The 19201-nt window shown below is 48.0% G+C and overlaps 1 protein-coding gene across 3 annotated transcripts in view; it reads left to right on the top strand.

Moving 5' to 3' along the window:
* ZNF341 (zinc finger protein 341) overlaps nt 1–17793 on the top strand; it is a 46460-nt gene extending 28667 nt beyond the window's left edge. For all 3 annotated transcript variants that reach the window (XM_040447306.1, XM_040447305.1, XM_040447304.1), the window contains 5 exons: nt 6712–6808; nt 9567–9699; nt 12676–12787; nt 13044–13114; nt 15241–17793. In XM_040447306.1, the coding sequence (XP_040303240.1) occupies nt 6712–6808; nt 9567–9699; nt 12676–12787; nt 13044–13114; nt 15241–15770 (943 nt within the window). In that variant the 3' untranslated portion in view covers nt 15771–17793. The remainder of the gene's footprint in view (nt 1–6711; nt 6809–9566; nt 9700–12675; nt 12788–13043; nt 13115–15240) is intronic.
* Nucleotides 17794–19201: the final 1408 nt, after the last annotated feature.

The following is a 19201-nucleotide window of genomic DNA, read 5'->3' as shown; positions in this document are numbered from 1 at the left end:
GACGAATAGGAGTTTGCCAAGTAGACAGTAGGGTAGAGTGCATTCCTAGCATGAGGAACAGCAAGTGTGGAGATATAAAATAAAACAGCAAGTGGTTTAGAATGATTGTTGTGTAGAGTTAAAGTGAGAGAGGATGTTTGGATGTAGCCCAGGGGATGTTTAGAAATTAGGGCCAGGATATGAAGGGCCTTGCCGAAATCACAAAAGCTTTGAGAAATTAGCGGGAGCACTGGGACTGAAATGGGTGTAGGACAGCTTGCCCGGGGGCGATTGGGAAGTGGAGCCAGAGAGGCAGGAAACCAGACAAAGCTTTGGCCAGGTAAGGGGTGGAGATTTCTAGTTAGTGATGGGTAATTCCCTGTTGTACTCAAGGGGCATTTTATTTTGCTTTTGCCCTATCAGTTTATTGATTATCTGTGAGTTCCTGTGGCCGTGTGGCTCTCTGGAGTGAGAAGCCAAATAAAAGGAAGGGAACATCTACTAGGGGCCAGGCTCTGTCTTAGGGACATTGATCCCTGCAATCCTGGGAGGTAAGTGGTCATATTAGTCAGCTCCAGCTACCATAACACGATACCACAGACACATGGTCTTCTTATAAGGGCACTCTGTCAATGACGAAGACCCCACCCTCATGATCTCATCTAAACATAATCACCCCCAAAGGTCCTATCTGTAAATACCATCACATTGAGGGTCAGGGCTTCAACATAAAATTTTTGGAGGGTCACAGTTCAGTTCATAGCAGTGGTGTTCTCCCCATTTTGAAGATGAGGACACAGAGTCTCAGGGAGAAATGACTTGCCCACCAGAGTAACAATGTCAGCACAGAGCTGAGATTCAAACTCTTGTCTGGAACCTTGGAAGCCCCACAGCTCTGGTCTTGGAATCTGTAGGCTAAGGGTTAAGCCCAGTACTAATGGCTCTGTGTCTACAGTCAATTTCTTCTTCTAGGTTCTCTTACAAGGGTTACAGTGCCACTAACCCTTTGTAGCCATTGAAACTCTTGGCCCAAAAGTTAAGGCCTGCCGTGGCAGGCCACCATCTGGATGGCCTGAGAATGGTGTGGTGTCTTGAGTAATAATGATAAGGGCTCCGGAGCCACCTGTCTGTGCTCAAATCCCAGCTTGACTACATGCCCAGTAGATGACCTTGGCAAGGTATTTGGCCACTCTGACCCTCTGTGTCCTCATCTGTGAGATGGGGATAACTATAGTGCCTACTGTGTGGGATTATTTATGAGGATTAGTTAAAACGACTATGAGGCTCTTAGACATGATACCTGGAACAGAGTAGGTGCTCAATAAATGTCATTGCTGCAATTATCATTATTTGTACAATTTAGATATAGGTTTGGTTGCATGCAGTAGAGACTCCAAATAACTGTGGCATAAGTGAAGTGAGAATTTATTGCTGTTTCACAGTAATGTTTGGGCAAGTAGAGTGGCTTCATACTATTTTCAGGGTCCCAGGCCACATTGGTCTCTCTGCTCTGCTCCCTTTGGACCACATTGCCTTGGCCTGCCTATGGTGCCTTCCCAAACCCCAAGCCCCTCAAGTGAATTTTATGTGTGCCACTATATATGTGCTATATATTGATTTTTTCCTTTAAAAGTAAGATTTATTGTTTTTTTTTCTTTTTAAAAAATTTTTATTATTTTTTATAGCAAAGAGAGGGCATTTTTTAAAGTTTATTTATTTTTGAGAGAGAGTGTGTGTGAGCAGGGGAGGGGCAGAGAGAGAAGGAGAGGGAGAATCCCAAGCAGACTCTGGGCTGTCAACACAGAGCCCGAAGTGGGGCTCAAACTCACAAGCTGTGAGATCATGACCTGAGCCGAAGTCGGATGCTTAACCAACCACCCAGGTGCACCTATTGATTTTTTTTTTCTATTTACAAAAGTTATCCACGTTCAATGCAGAGAAAAAGATTTTTTTTAATTGCACAAAAAAACCTCAAAAAAACAGAACCCCCTGCCATGCAAAGATAATCCCTCTTAACTTCTTGATACATGTTATTTGATCTGTGTCAGTACTAAGCACATTTAGAGGTAGAACTGTCACAGGCTGTATGTGAGTCAGGTTATCCCAAACACAGTTACTGACTTCGGTGAAAATTCACCGTGCCGTCTTCCTGTCCCACAACTTCTGACAAACTGAAACGTGATGTGATCACTTTGTACATACACATGGTGTGTGTTATCACAACCATAATATGGATATCTTTGCTTCTCGGCACAAACAGACCTGCCTCATCTCTTTATTTTTATTTTTTATTTTATTTTATTTTATTTATTTATTATTTTTTTAAATGTTTATTTATTTTTGAGACAGAGAGAGACAGAGCATGAACAGGGGAGGGTCAGAGAGAGAGGGAGACACAGAATCTGAAGCAGGCTCCAGGCTCCGAGCTGTCAGCACGGAGCCTGACGCAGGGCTCGAACTCACGGACCGTGAGATCATGACCTGAGCCGAAGTCGGACGCTTAACCGACCGAGCCACCCAGGCGCCCCTATTTTTTATTTTTAAGAGGCTCCATGCTCAGCGCAAAGCCCAATGCAGGGCTTGAACCCATGACCCTGAGATCAAGGTCTGAACCAAGATTAAGAGTTGGACACTTGGGCACCTGGGTGGCTCAGTCGGTTAAGCGTCCGACTTTGGCTCAGGTCATGATCTCACGGTTGGTGAGTTCGAGCCCCACATCAGCCTCTGTGCTGACAGCTCAGAGCCTGCTTCAGATTCTGTGTTTCCCTCTCTCTCTGCCCCTCCCCTGCTTGCACTGTGTCTCTGTCTCTGTCTCTCTCTCTTTCTCTCCCTCAAAAATAAAATAAAACATAAAAAAAATTTTTTTTAATAAATAAATAAATAAAAGAGATGGACACTTAACCGACTGAGCCACTGAGGTGCCCCTGCCTCATCCTTTTAAATGGCTCCTTGGTATTCGGTTGTACATGCCAAATTTATGTAACTGGTCCTTTATTGCAGGATAGTTGGGTTTTTTCCCAGTTTGTCATTATTACAAACAACACTACAGAGAACAACTTTGTACATACATGTTTGCTCACTTGTAAATAAGTTCCTACGGACGCCAGGGTAGCTCAGTCAGTTAAGTGTCTGACTCTTGATTTCTGCTCAGGTCATGATTTCACAGTTCATGAGTTGGAACCCTGCATTGGGCTCCGCACACACAGTGTGGAGCCTGCTTGGGATTCTCTGTCTCCTCCTCTCTCTGCCCCTCCCCTGCTGGCTCTCTACCCCTCTCTCTCAAAATAAATAAACATTAAAAAAAATAATAAGTTTCTAAAAGTGCTTTTGCAGGTCAGAGATCAATGGAGGAGGGGCGCCTAGCTGGCTCAGTCGGAAGAGCGCCTGACTCTTGATCTCAGAGTCGTGAGTTTGAGCCCCATGTTGACTGGAGAGATTACTTTAAAAAAAAAAAAAAAATAGGGGCGCCTGGGTGGCTCAGTTGGTTAAGCATCTGACTTCACCTCGCGGTTCGTGGGTTTGAGTCCCGCATCAGGCTCTGTGCTGACAGCTCAGATTCTGTGTCTCTCTCTCTCTCTCTGCTCCTCCCCCATTTACGTGCTGTCTCTCTCTCTCTCAAAGCTAAACATTAAAAAAAATTTTTAATTAAAAAAATAGTATTTAATAGTAAAATTTCTTTTAAAAAAGATCAATGAGGGCTTTAAAAAAGATTGATTACCGACTTCAAAAAATAATTATGTGCATACAGTGCAATATTTATGAACTAAAAATGGGCATAGGATGAAAAGGAATTCCCCATCTATCCTGACCCCCTTCCCCATACCACAGACAGTCATTTTCAGGAACTTACTTTGACATAATTTCAGACTTCCAGAAAAAACATATCCTTCACCCAGATTTCCCAACTGTTAACTCTACCACATTTGCTTTATTACATTTTAAGCTATTTGAAGATTATTTGCTGGCATGATGGTCTTCTATCCTTTGTCTTTAGTGTACATTTTCTAGAAATAAGGGCACCCTCTTACATAAGCGCTGTGTAGTTCTCAAAATCAGAAAGTTAAATCAATACAGTTCTGTTGCCTAATCTATAGACCTTATTCAAAAATCTCCTATTATTTCAATAACATCCCTTATAGACAAAGAAAAATATGTTTTTTCTGGCCTGGGATCCCATCTAGGATCACACGTTGCATTCAATATTGTGTCTTTTTATCCTCCTTTAAGCTGGAACAGTTGCTCACTCTGTCTTTGTTTTTTATGACTGTGGTTTTTTTTTTTTTTTTTTTTTTTTTTTTTTTTTTTTTGAGGCCTGTGGTATTTTTAAAGAGTGTAGGCTGGTTATTTTGTAGAATGTCCTCGGTTTGGGTTTGTCGGATTTGACCTCAGGTTAGATGCAGGAGTGGCATCACACAAAGTGCTGCTCAGTCCTCAGCGCATCGTATCAGCAGGCACATGACGTTGGTTTGCCCCCGCTCTGGGGATGTTACCTTGGATGACTTAGGGTGGCATTTCTGGCAGGGAGTTTTAATTTTAATGCTTATTTCTAAGCATTATTGCTTATTGCATTTTGAGCTTATTGCTAAAATACCTCCCACACAAACCTGTGTCTCCTCATTGCTAAAGCCCATGAAGTTCCTCTCCCATCTCACCAGTTTGCAAGGTCTCTGTCCCCCCAGGAGCTCTGCTCCCAGCTGACTTGCTCTTTCTTTCTTGCCATCTGGAGGCATTTAGCCTGTGGTTTTCAGAGTGTGGTCTGAAGGGGTCCCCTGGGCCTGCCACAGATGCAGCCTGCCTGTGGGTTTCCCGTGGTGGCCCTGGTGTACCGATGTCCAGGCCCGTGTTTCTGTTTTTGGCACAAATTGCTCACCTACCTGTGAGCATTCCTCACTGGAACCTCATCATAAATGGGCCCATTGCCGGCAAATGTTTTTATAGTCAGGAGACTGGAGGGGTCTTTTCTTCAGAGTGGCTTATGACCTGAAACTGCTGTTTTGAAGGCTTGTTAACCAGTGATATTAAGAGTAGAGACTGCGGAGGCACCTGGGTGGCTTAGTCGGTTGAGCGTCCAACTTTGATTCAGGTCATGATCGCACGGTTCATGAGTTTGGGCTCCATATTAGGCTTCTGCTATCAGCGTGGAGCCAACTTTAGATCCTCTGTCCCTGTCTCTGCCCCTCCCCCACTTGCACTCTCTCTCTCTCAAAAATAAATAAACCTTTAAAAAATAAAGCGTGTTAAAAAAAGAGTAGAGACCACACTTATAATGCTGTTTTGATTTACGAGCTGTTTGGCACGGTTGTGTCCTTTGATTCTTGTGACAATCTTAAGAATAAACAAGAAGCAGGCCCATTTGGGATTCCTACCCCATTTTATGGATGAGGAAACTGAGGGTCAGAAATAAGAAGGTGCAAGGCCTGGACCCTTGTCTGTCTGACTCTTTCATATATAACAGATTGTCACTGGTGCTTCAAGCAGGTTATGAACGGGACAGATATGGTCCCTGCCTCTAGAGCCCAATTGCTGGTGAAAGAGACAGATACTAATCAAGTAAGCAAACAAGTAAGTAATAATTATAAATAGTAAGTGCTAAGAAGAAAACAAAACTGGGTGATGTAGTTGGGGGGTGCCCAGGGGTGGGCCATAGGGGACAGCTTGAGACAGGATGGTCAAGGAAGGCATCTCTAAGGAGGTGACATTTGAGGTGAGACCTGAAGGAGAAGAAGGTGCTACCCAAGGGAATACTTGGGGAAGAGTGTTCCAGCTGTCATGAACAGCAGGTGAAATGGCCCTGAGGTAGGAAAGAGTTTGGTGTGTTCAACAAATATTAAGGAGGCCAAGGTGGCTGGGGCAGAGTGAGGTGGGCAGTGGAGAAAGATGAAGTCTGACAGGTAGGAGTGGTCAAGCCACTAGAGCCTTGAAGGGCCTAAGCAAGGATGTGACATGGTCTTATTTATTGATTGACTGATTGATTGATTGATTGTTGATTTTCATTTTTAAGGACTTGTAGGGTGGCTGGCTGGCTCAGTCAGTAGAGCATGCAACTCTTTTTTTTTTTTTCTTTAATTTTTTTTAACGCTTATTTATTATTATTGAGAGACAGAGAGACACAAAGTGTGAACAGGGGAGGGGTAGAGAGCGGGGGAGAACAGAATCTGAAGCAGGCTCCAGGGTCTGAGCTGTCAGCACAGAGCCCGATGCGGGGCTCAGACTCGCAAACTGTGAGATCATGACCTGAGCCGAAGTCAGTCGCCTAACCGACTGAGCCACCCAGGCGCCCCAAGCATGCAACTCTTTTTTTTTTTTTTTTTTAATTTTTTTTTCAATGTTTTTATTTATTTTTGAGACAGAGAGAGACAGAGCATGAACAGGGGAGGGGCAGAGAGAGAGGGAGACACAGAATCGGAAGCAGGTTCCAGGCTCCGAGCCATCAGCCCAGAGCCTGACGTGGGGCTCGAACTCACGGACTGCGAGATCGTGACCTGGCTGAAGTCGGACGCTTAACCGACTGAGCCACCCAGGCGCCCCCCAAGCATGCAACTCTTGATCTCAAGGTCATGAGTTGGGTGTGGAGCCTATTTAAAAAAAAAAAAAAAAAAGAATGAATTAAATGTAGAATTTTGCCTCCTAGTGTTTGCCCTGGGAGGAGGAGAATAGCTGGTTCCTGTGTCTGTGGGGCCAGCCCAGCCTCCACACACTGCTCTGTCACCTCTCATGCTCCTTTCCATGTAGGTGTGTCAAATGTGTCAACAAATACTCTACTCCTGAGGCCCTGGAGCACCACCTGCAGACCGCCACTCACAACTTCCCCTGCCCGCACTGCCAAAAGGTGGGTACCACTGCCCTTTCCCAGCTGGGACAGCAGTTGGGGCTGAGAGGTGGTAGAGCAAACACCTCACTGTCTCCTTCTCCCCTCCCGCCTCAGTACATGCAGCAAAACCTAGGCTTGTCTCCGCAGACTTGTCTCCACGGACTTGTCTCCATAGGCGCTTCACCTTTGAAGAGTTGGGGCCCTGCCTGGCCCATCTTAGCCATTAGACAGCACACATGGTCATCCTGGAGCTGCTGCTGGGCCAGGCCAGGCCAGGCTGCGCTAATGTGGGGTGAGGCCTCTTCTGGGCCCAGGCCCAGCATCAGGACAGCAGCCTCCAGCTTCCTGATGTATTATGCTTGTTATCATTGGTTCTTCTTTTCAGTGAATGTGAAAACCATCACTGAAGCCTGTCCTTCAGTGACATCAGCTAGCCAGGCAGTGTTCCGATTTCTGAGTGTCTCAGAAACATCATAATTTTTAGAAAATGTTTATTTATTTATTTTTGAGAGAGTGCACGTACCTGCCTGTGTGCAGGGTTGGGGAGGGGCAGAGAGAGAGAGAGGGAGAGAGAGAATCTTTTTTTTTTTTAAGTTTATGTATTTATTTTGAGAGAGATAGGGTCCTAGTGGGGGAGGGGCGGAGACAGAGAGAATCTCAAGCAGGCTCCGAACTATCAGTGCAGAGCCCGATGTGGGGCTCAAACTCATGAAATCATGAGATCATGACCTGAGCCAAAATCAAGAGTCAGACACTTAACTGACTGAGCCACCTAGGCACCCCGAAGCATCATAATTTTTATAAGGTTTATTTGTTTGAATCAGACTCACATACTCCAATTGGTTGATACAACCAAAATTTCTGTTAACAGTTTCTCCCACAAGTGCTCCTTTTTTTCCCCCCCTTTTAATTTATTTGTTGAAGAAACTGGGCCATTGGTCTTGTGGAGTTTCCCAAAGTCTGGGTTTTGCTGATTGCATCCCCCTAGTGTGTTTAACTGGTTTCTGTTGGGGTGCCTGGGTGGCTCAGTCAGTTGAGCATCCAACTGTTGACTTTGGCTCAGGTCATAATCTCACAGTTCGTGGCTTCAAGCCCCACATTGGGCTCTGCGCTGATGGTGGGGAGCTTGCTTGGGGTTCTCTCTCTCCCTCTCTCTCTCTCTACACTTTCTCTCTCTCTCAAAATAAATAAACTTAAATAAATCAATCAAATTTTAACTGGTTTCTTTATTCTACTCATTTCCTTACAGCCTTACACAGCAGATTTCCCAGGACAGCCCTCGTTTCACTTCAGCCTCATTGTAGATGTTTCTGATTATGTATGTAGCCTAATTCGGGACTTTGGAATTTGTGTTCCAAATAAAAGTATCATGAATTGAAAAAGAACCATGTGCCACATGCTGTCCTGAGCATTTTATCTGAATTGAGTTTAACTCTAGGAGGCATACTATTACTATTCCCATTTTACAGATGGGGAAACCAAGTTACAGAAAGATCACTTAACTAGGAAATGGTGGGGCTGCTAAGTAGTTGAGTCTGTAACCTTGACTACTTCTCTGTAACGAATGAAAAAAATGAATGAATATCCTTCCTATGGCTGGAGAGGAAGGAGATTTTGACTTCCATGGTTTCTGGCTCTTCCTTACCTTTTCATTCATTTCTTCAGTTACTTACTCATCTTTTCATTTTTGCTTTTGCATGTAAGTCATTTCATACAGGCCCTGTGCTGGGAAATGAAAGTTCCTCTGCCCTCTTAGAGATCTCATAAAAGCCAAGGATTATAATTCAGGGTTAGATGGGTTAGATGGTGACTTTAAAAATGTAGATGGAGGCGCCTGGGTGGTTCAGTCAGTTAAGCATCCGGCTCTTGATTTTGGCTCAGGTCATGATCTCACAGTTAGTGGATTCAAGCCCCATGTCAGGCTCTGTGCTGAGTGCAGAGCCTGCTCGGGATTCTCTCTTTCTCCCTCTCCCCCTGCCCCTCCCCCACTCATGCACCCATGTGTGTGTGCACACGCTGTTTCTCTCTCTCACTCAAAATAAATAAGCATTTTAAAAAATGTAGATGAACAGGGATGCTTGGCTGGCTCAGGCAGTAGAGCATGCAACTCTTGATCTGGGGGTCATGAGTTTGAGCCCCACATTGGGGATAGAGTTTTCTTAAAAAACAATAAATAAACAGGGGCCCCTGGGTGGCTCAGTCGGTTAAGCATCCGACTTCAGCTCAGGTCATGATCTCACAGTCCGTGAGTTCAAGCCCCATGTCAGGCCCTGTGTTGACAGCTCTGAGGCTGGAGCCTGCTTCGGATTCTGTGTCTCCGTCTCTCTCTGCCCCTCCCCCGCTCATGCTCTGTCTCTCTCACTCTCAAAAATGAATAAATGTTAAAAAAAAATGTTTTAAACACAAATAAACAGATGGTAAACAAATAAATATAGATGAACGTTCAAGGGCAGGATTTGTTTTGCCTGGCATGGCACTGAAAAGTCAGAGAGGGCTTCACAGAAGCAGTGACACCTGAGTTGGGTCTTGAAGGATAAATAAAAATTTGTCAGGCTAAGAGAGAAAGGCCCTCTGGGTAGAAAAAATAGCATGGCGGAAGCTCAGAACATGCATTGTGGGTGAGTAGTGGGAGTCATGAGGTTCTAAGCCTGATACTGGGCCCTGAGCCTGGTGGGAGAATGGTTTCCACAACTGCTGGGAATGAGGGGCCCCTTGAGCTCAGGAGGTGGTGAGGGTTAGTGAGTCAGACCTAATGCCAGCTCGTCTCTTCTGCCAGGTGTTTCCTTGTGAGCGCTACCTACGGCGTCATCTGCCTACCCACGGCAGTGGGGGCAGGTTCAAGTGCCAGGTGTGCAAGAAGTTCTTCCGGCGAGAGCACTACCTCAAACTGCATGCTCACATCCACTCAGGTGAGTGCCCTGCCCCCCATCAACTCCTGCCCAGCCCCCCTCCCTCTCTCTTCCCTTTCCCACCCCCCTCTAGCCTTTGCCCCTGTCTTTCTCCAGCCTTCTTCTCCCTCCCCGTCTTGTCCGTCCCCCACTCTCTCTTCATCCCCCTCCCATCTCCTTTCTGGTCCCCTACCCACCTGCCCTCGCAAGTGAACAAAGGGTTCCCACCAACACTAAGGTAGAGATGAATCTCTGTAGGCTGGTGGGGAGGACTCTTGGCTCTGCCCCCAACAGCTCACTCAGACCATTCTGAGCCCCTAGGGGTGGGGGTCCTGTTCTCACTACAGAATTCCCACCCAACCCCCTCTCCTTGGCTCCCCAGTTGAGACACATTGACATTTTCTTTTCTTTTAAGTTTTTTTATTAAGTTTATATATTTATTATTTTTGAGAGAGAGCACAAGGGAGAGACAGAGAGAGAGGTAAAGAGAGAGAATCCCAAGCAGGACTCATGGCTGTCAGTGCAGTGGCTCAGTCAGTAAGCGTCCGACTTCAGCTCACATCATGATCTCATGGTTCGTGAGTTCGAGCCCCGCATCAGGCTGGTTGCTGACAGCTCGGAGCCTGTCAGCTTCAGATTCAGGCTAGTTGCTGAAGCTCAGAGCTTCAGATTCAGTGTCTCCCCCATCTCTCTGTCCCTCCCCAACTTTTGCTCTCTTCCTCTCTCTCTCAAAAATAAACATTTGAAATAAATAAGTAAATAAATAAATAAAAACTTTTTTTTTAAATAATAAATCTTAAAAAGTGTATGCATTGGTAATTTTGGTAGGTATTACCAAGTTACTCTGTTTATAGTTTTAAAAATTATTATGCAAGGGGCACCTGGGTGGCTCATTGGGTTAAGCATCTGACTCTTGATTTAGGGTTGGGTCATGATCTCGAGGTTCATGAGATCGAGCCCCATATTGGGCTCTACCCTGCTGGGGTAGAGCCTGCTTGGGATTCTCTCTGCATCTCTCTCTGCCCCTCCCCACTGTGTTCTCTCTCTCTCTCTCTCTCTCTCTCTCTCTCTCTCTCAGAATTAATAAATAAATATTAAAAAATTTTTGTTCAAAAGTATATGCTTATTTTAAAAATGAAGCAGTATTAAGGGCACCTGGGTGGCTTGATCGGTTAAGCATCTGACGTCAGCTCACGTCATGATTTTACAGTTCATGAGTTCAAGCCCCAAATCGGGCTCTTTGCTGTCAGCGCACAGCCTGCTTCGGATCCTTCATCCCCCTTTCTCCCTGCCCTTCCACTACTTTCGTGCACACACTCTCTCTCTCTCTGTGTCTCTCGGTCTCTCTCTCTCTCAAACAAAACAAAATAAAATAAATGAAGCAGGATAGAAGTACATAAAGTAAAATGTTAAGTTCTCCCTTCAAATCGTAATTGTTACTGATAGTTTGGTGTGTACCCTCCCTCAACTTTCTCCCTGCATATTCTGTGTCTATACAAACACCTGTGACTAGGGCCATTTGGGAGTATGAGGATTACATTTCTTTTCATTTTTTGGTCTTAAGCTGTTCTACAAATTTCTTTCCTTACTTAGCAGTATGGCCAGGAGATCTTTCCAGATCAGGAAACACAGATGGACACTCATCTTTTTCATGACTGCAGAGCATTCCATTATAAGGACCAGAATTTCCTTAATCACCAGGTTGGCATTTTTCAAAAGTACTTTATTCATTCCAGAGGGAGAACAGAGAGGAAATAATGGCAGGCAATCCAGACAGCCCAGTAACAGTCCTTTTCCACAGGACAGGTTGTAAGCCCTGATGAGAGCTATCAGGTGAGAGCTGCTTTCCTCCCCTCCTGCCCCCGCCCCCCACCAGATTCTTTTGCAGCCGACGAGGAGCCACTCGGGTGGACTCTGCATCACACTGCTGGGCCGGCGTCTTAGTTCCCCCAAACACTAGGTGCAGACCATGACCTTCAGTTTTCTCATCCAGTACTTACCTCATAGTTCATTACAACGATTCCAGTAGATAAGGTATAATTCCCCTCTCTGCCTCAGTGGGCCCCTTTCAGTAAATGCCACAACCATTCACCTGTCACTCAGGCCCACCTTAGACTCATCCTTGACACCCTTCCCCTCACACCCCACAGTCAATCCATTGGCAACGGCTGCTGATTCTGCTTTCCTGACGTTGCCGGTACTGGCTGCTTCCCATGCCTCCACCCCCACCCCTTCACTGTATTTTCTGCGTGCAGCTAGAAGGAGACCGTGAAACTCTTAAGTCAGATCGGTCCCCCCTCTGCTCAGCCACTCTGGTGGCTTCTCCTCTTGCTCAGAGTAAAAACCCAGGCCTTCCAGGCCCTCCCTTTTGGGCCAGGCTGTCTCCCTAACCTCCCCTTCTGCCTCATTCTCTCTCCCCTGCTCTGTTCCAGCCATACTGGCCTCCCCTGTCTTCAGACATACCACACACTCCCACCTTTCCTTCAGCCTGGGACCCTGACTCTGGTTTCCATCATGGCTTCCTCCCCTCCTACCTCACGTCTCCCTTCTTGTCTCATCAGAAAGGCCTTTTCTTTTCTTTTCTTTTTTTTTTTTAAACTTCAATGTTTATTTATTTATTTTTGAGAGACAGAGATAGAGCATGAGCAGGGGAGGGGCAGACAGAGAGGAAGACACAAAATCTAAAGCAGGCTCCAGGCTCTGAGCTGTCAGCACAGAGCCCAACGTGGGGCTCAAACCCACAAACCATGAGATCATGACCTGAGCCAAAATCAGACATTTAACTTACTGAGCCACCCAGGCGCCCCAAGCCTTTTCTGACCGCCCTCTCTGAAATAGCTCCCTTCTTCTCCTTGGAAAAACAAAGTCATGAGGAATGGGAAAGGCTGTTTTCTCCCAGGCCACTTCTTTAGAGGAGCTGCTACCCTCTAGTGTGCCCCATATTCGGACTCCATCTCATGGGACTCCCTCCCCCGCCTCCATCTGTGTCTTCTACAGGTGAGAAGCCCTACAAATGCTCAGTGTGCGAGTCTGCGTTCAACCGTAAGGACAAACTGAAGAGACACATGTTGATCCATGAGCCATTCAAGAAATATAAATGCCCCTTCTCGTGAGTAGAAACTGGCATGAGTGGGAGGGGCAGCTTTACCCAGCAGTGGGACACAAAAACGTCAGGGCTGAGTTTCTGAAGGCCCTCTCTCCTTTTTCCTGCTGTGGGCCTGGCCTGCCTACCTATTCCCCACTCTGCTTCCCAGCCTGGCCCTTTGGGTAAACAGGAAGTCCCTCATGCCCTGCACTAGCACAGAGGCTAGCAAGAGAGTCCTGAGTTTGGTGAGATCCCTCTGACCAGTGGTTTTGGGTTCTAGGACACACACGGGCTGCAGTAAAGAGTTCAATCGGCCGGACAAACTGAAGGCTCATATCCTCTCCCACTCTGGTAAGTGACTCCTGGACCTATCAACAGGGTCTGGTTCAGCTCAAAGTCCCTGGGGCAGGCCCTCTGGAAACAGCAGGCACATCCCATGTGGCTTTTTTTTTTTTTTTTTAACATTTTATTTATTTTTGAGACAGGGAGAGACAGAGCATGAACAGGGGAGGGTCAGAGAGAGGGAGACACAGAATCTGAAACAGGCTCCAGGCTCCGAGCTGTCAGCACAGAGCCCGATGCGGGGCTCGAACGCACAGACCGTGAGATCATGACCTGAGCCGAAGTCGGCTGCTTAACCGACTGAGCCACTCAGGCGCCCCTCCCATGTGGCTTTTAATCACTGCCTGGTATATTCCAGCCAATAGACTTTTGCTTGTGTGAGCCATGAACCAGGCCTGCATTAGGGACCTCAGGGTCCTACAGAGGTGAGTCAGATACAGTCCCCCGGGCTGAGGGGAAGCTGACCTAAGAGGAGATAGCTCATAAATCGGAGAGGGGCCCGGTGTGATAGAGGTGTGGATCAGGTGTGGAGGGAGATCAAGTTCCAACTGGCTCCAAGACACGGCCAGGAAGGCTCCTTGGTACCCTCAGCCGAGCGGGGCAGGTGGGGTGTGGAGCAAGGGTCTTCACCCCGCTCCTCGGTTTCCCAGGGGCTCCATGGCTCTTCCTTGGGTGCTGCTGCATCCCCAGAGCAGCTTGGCTGTCTTTCCACATTACCGTTTGGGCTAGAACATGGTTTCTTGGCACTATTGATATTTTGTACTGGCTGATGCTGTATGAGGGGGCTGCCATGTGCATTATAGGATGTTTAGCAATATACTAGCCTCTACCCTCTAGATGTCAGTGGCTTCTTCCCCACAGTTAGGACAACCACAAATGTCGCCAGGGGACAAAAGTCTCCTGGGCGGTAAAATTGCCCCTGGTTAAGAATCATGGGTTTAAAGAAAGGATTTAGTTGCTAAAGATAGTTTGAAAACTGAGAGCGTAGAGTTGAGCACTTTGCACACAGATGGCCTGAGTTTGATTTTTAGCACTACCACTGTCCTGCCGTGTTGCCTCATGCAAGTCTCTGCCCCTCTCTGAGCCTTCATCCGAGGGAGGCTGAGGAGAGCATGGCTCAGGCTGAGTGTGGGCTGGACTTGCCTTCATGGTGGATATGGAGGCACCAGTGATTCATTGAGTGAGTGACTATTGAGAACTTATACCTCCTGACTCTGGAGGTGACATGGGGGAATCAGATGGGCAGATCCCCACCCTGCCCTCCTGGGGAAGCTTAGCATTCAGTGGCAAAGATTGAAAATGAACAACAAACAAATAAGTATGTTACAGAGAAGTATGCAGACTACAAAGACAGGAATAAACAGTGAGGGGGCAGAGAAAGATATGAGGCAGGTATCAGGGACAGTCTCCTGGAGGAGGTGACATGAGAGCTGTCTTAAGGGATGAGAAAAGCCAGGAAATAGCTTCCAGAAGGAGGGAGCAAGTACAAAATCTTGAGGCAGAGAACGGACTGGGGGTGTTTAAGACCAGGAGAGGTGAGTGGGAGTATGGAGCTCAGAGAACAAGTGGGGGGAAGGAGGGAATGGGGCTGAGAGGTGAAGGGAGTGGTCAGACTGCACAGGGCTTTGTGGGGAACTTGGCAAATTACTGGAAGGTTCAGAGCAGAGAATGTCACAATCCTTTGTGTATTTCATGAAGCCATTTCTAGCTGCCCTGTGGGGATGGTCTGAGGGGGCCAGGGTGAGACAGACAGACCAGAGAGGAAAGAGATGATGGTGACCTGGCTAAGTTAGCTAAGGTTTGGGGGCTGAACATCCTATTCCAGGCAGAGGGAAACAGCAAGTGCAAAGGCCCAGAGGCAGGAGCCAGCTTAGTGCCCTGAGGAAGGCATGTGTGGCTGGCCGCGAGTCAGTGGCTGGAAGATGGGGGGACATGAGACTGACAGGAGAATAGGGGCCCAAATTGCACACACGCTCAGCTGGGGAGATGAGACTGGCAGGGAGCAGGGCCCAGATCACGCATGCGCTCAGAGGACAAGCCGAGAGACTGGGTTTTATTCCAAGTGCAGAGGTGTGGTTGCAAAGTAAGGGGTCTGAGTGCCTCTCTCTGACTTTGCCCCCCTCCCCCCACCCCAGGCATGAAGCTCCACAAGTGCGCCCTGTGCAGCAAGTCCTTCAGCCGCCGTGCCCACCTCGCGGAGCACCAGCGCGCCCACACGGGCAACTACAAGTTCCGCTGTGCTGGCTGTGCCAAGGGCTTTTCCCGACACAAATACCTCAAGGATCACCGCTGCCGCCTTGGCCCCCAAAAGGACAAGGACCTGCAAGCCCGGCGGCCTTCCCGGAGGAGGGCAGCCCCCCGCAGCGGCAGCAGCGGTGGGCACAAGGTGGTGACCCCCCTGCCTGACCCACTGGGGCTGGAGGAACTGAAAGACACAGGGGCTGGGCCTGTGCCGGAGGCTGCCCCAGGCAAGCCGCCCTTCTCAGAGCCAGATGCAGTGCTGTCCATTGTAGTGGGTGGCACGGTGGGTGGCGAGCCTGAGCTGGTAGTGCCTGGGCATGCTGAGAGCCTGGGCTCCAACCTGGCGCTGGCGGAGCTGCAGGCAGGGACTGAGGGCCCATGTGCCATGCTCGCTGTGCCTGTGTACATCCAGGCCTCAGAGTGATGGACCCGTGGGGTTTGCTCCCAGAGCCTGGCCTCATGCTCACCTTTGGGTCCAGACATCAGGGGCCAGCTAGAGATTCTTTCCAACGGAAGTGAGCCATGGGCTGAAATCCTTTTGGAGTGTCATGTATAAACCCTGGCCTGTGGCCAGCCTGCCATGGCCCCAATTCTGCTGGAGAGCCCTGAAGCATTCGGAATCTGAGGCAGGGCTGCCTACAGCTTCCAGGTCAGGGCAGTGGAGAGAAGAGAGATGGCCGAGCTGAGCAACCCCAGGGTCTGGCTGGTCCAGGCTGGTGTCGGCCCACCTAAGAGAGAAGACAGGGTGGTCCTGCCCGCCCCTCCTCCAGGCTGTCTTGGTGTGGCCTTTAGTCAAGCTGCTCTTCTGGAGGCCTGAGATTGTTAGAGCCCTGATCTGCTGGACCTTTTCATACACAGTTCCTTACGATATCCCCAGATGACTCTGTGATGTAGGCATTTAGGCGGCACTCAAGTGTCATGGTTAGAGTGCAGCTATCAGCCAGTTTTGGCTTCACATCTAAGCACTGCTGCTCACTTGCTGTGTGACCTTGGGTAAGTCACTTTACCTCTCTGAGCCCTGTATTTCTCACCTGTACAGTGGGGGGGTGGGTATGACAGTTCAACTCCATAGGGCTGTCGTGGGGTCCAGTATGATGAAACGTGCAGAGGACTTGGCATAATGCTTGGCACTTGAAAAGTGCTCAGTAAATGTTTTTATCAAAATGTGTACCCTATGGCTCAGGCCCGAGCCTTGGGAGTTTCTGCCCCTGGGTGGCAGCACTCCCTCCTCCAAAGTGTGTGGGGGCTGAGAGGTCCCATGGCCCCTTGCACACAGCTGTGCTGCCCTGTTAGCCATGGAGAGGTTTGGTGCTCCCGGAATGGTTATTTCAGAGCATGGCCATGGAAGAGGTTTTAACTCACTTTTGAAAATGCAGGATCCTGGGCCTTGCCCCAAACGCTACTGCATCAGAAGCTCTGATCAGAGCCAGAAGTCCATCTCAAGCAGGCCTCTAGAATCCGTAGTTGCCCCCACTGCCAGCACTCTCTCCGCCTCCCCAGCTAGTCCAGAGGAGGAGTGAATCAGGGAGGCAGGGAAGAGAAAGGGGACCTTGACCTGTGTTTCCTCATTTATATCCGCAACCACCCTGCTGGGCCACACTGGTCAGTTACAGGAGAGGAAACAGGCTGGAGAAGGGATAGGGTGGGGCGTGGCAGGGCTGTCAGGCTCAGTTTGATGACTCAGTTTCCTCGAAGGCTGGTATGTCCCTCAGACATCTGTGCTGGGGCTGTGGGCTGGAGCTGAGAGCAAGCCCATCTTCCCCTCAGGAAGGGTGTGATGCAGGAGGAACAGCAAGTGAGGAAGTGGCACACAGCTGAGGCAGTGAGAACTGTAAGCCCACCCAGCCTTCAGGGCCAGAGGAAGGACTGGCGAGGACTGAAGATCTGTCCAGGGGTGGTCACATTTGAGCTGGTCCTTGACACAGAATGTTTTGATGGATGGATAAAGGGGGGAAGGCATGCCAGGGAGAGCGAGCCATGAGCAAAGCCTTCGAGGTATAATTCTGGGGCTAATGCAAGGTCCAGGGTGGCCAGAGATTTAGTGGTAGTAGGTAGATCATGACAATTGCTAATATGCTTCCAGCTTCCACCTGATGGACACTTCCACATGATGGGTACACAGCACTTCAGCCCCATCGGGTGGAAATTGTAACTTATTTTACAAATGAGGAAACAGACACAGAGCTCCTCGCCCAAGTTCACACAGCTAGTCAGTCACAGAGCTGGGATTCAGGCAGGAATGGCCTGCCTCCATGTGCTGTTAGCCACTTTGCTCTATTGAAATAGGAGTTGATGTCGAATCAGAGATACTCTTGGTTAAAGAATTTGGATTTTATTCTCTACAAAGTGGAGGAGTCATAGGAGACATTAAACATTTTTAACAATTGTGACATTAAATAAAATGTTAAAAATCACATCTCCATCCTAATACAACTGTTTAAGTTATATTTCTGTCTCTGCCTATTAGTATACACACGCGTGAACATTTACCAATAATCGTGAAGACTAATGTTGACTAGGTACCTGTGCCATGCCTGACATGTCCTAAGCACTTTGAGGTGGGTGCTACTTCTAATTCCATTTTATGGCCGAGATGAGGCAAAAGGCACAGGGAGGTTAAGCAGCTCCAAATCACACAACAGTAAGTGGCAGAGCCAGGCCACAGACCAAGGGACATATTGGGGCACCTGGGTGGCTCAGTCGGCTATGCATCTAACTCTTGGTTTCCGCTCAGGTCATGATCTCACAATTAGTGGGTTCGAGCCTCATGTCATTATCAGCGTGGAGCCTGTTTGGGATTCTCTCTCCCTGCTCTCTCTCAGCCCCTCCCCTGCTGTCTTGCTCTCTCTCTTTCTCGAAGTAAATAAATAAACATTAAAAAAAAGAACAAGGAAAATATCAAGTCCTAATATTTATTTATTTTATTTTTTTTAAATTAAAAAAAAACATTTTTTTTTTTTAACGTTTATTTATTTTTGAGATAGAGACAGAGCATGAACGGGGGAGGGTCAGAGAGAGAGGGAGACACAGAATCTGAAACAGGCTCCAGGCTCTGAGCAGTCAGCCCAGAGCCCGACGCGGGGCTCGAACTCACGGACCGTGAGATCGTGACCTGAGCCGAAGTTGGCTGCTTAACTGACTGAGCCACCCGGGCACCCCAAGTCCTAATATTTAATGGATGCACAGTTGGACTGCAAGGGAGGAAGCTTGGACCATAATAACTAAATCCCTCCTAGGTAGGCAGATGGGATGACTGAGGCCTAGAAAGGGGAAGGCCCTTGCTCAAGGCCCTTGCTAAGTTGACAACAGAGCTGCTCCAGGACCCCAGAGTCCCCCATAGACCTCCAAGATGCTGGGAGAATGAAGTGTAAAGAGGGTCTGTCCTGAGCATCCAGAGTCCCACAGATTTTGACATTAAGCAGAGCTAGGTTTGAATCCTGACTCTGCCCCTTCCCAGCTGTGTGACTGTGGCAAGTCACTTCACTTCTCTGAACCTCAGTGGCCTCATATGTCAAATGGGGAGAATAATAGTACCTACCCAACAAGGTTATTAGGATTCAGAGGGAAGGGGCACCTGGGTGGCTCAGTAGGTTAAGCATCTGACCAGCACAGGCTATGATCTCAGGGTTTGTGAGTCCGATCCCTGCATCGGGCTCACTGCTGTCAGCACAGAGCCCACTTCGGATCCTCTGTCCCCCTCTGTCTCTGCCCTTCTCCCCACTTGCGCTCGCTCGTTCTCTCAAAATAAATAGACAAATTTAAAAAATGTGAAAAAATATTTTTTAAAAATTGGGAGATTTCATATAAAAATCTGGATTCTGACTTCTGTTGAAAATTAGGATGTCTGGGGACACG

This window comes from Herpailurus yagouaroundi, unplaced genomic scaffold (assembly GCF_014898765.1).
Source record: "Herpailurus yagouaroundi ecotype Mexico unplaced genomic scaffold, PumYag 196, whole genome shotgun sequence".
Lineage (NCBI taxonomy): Eukaryota > Metazoa > Chordata > Mammalia > Carnivora > Felidae > Herpailurus > Herpailurus yagouaroundi.
The sequence above is the reverse complement of the archived record's forward strand: the minus strand, read 5'-3'. Positions and strand labels throughout refer to the sequence as shown.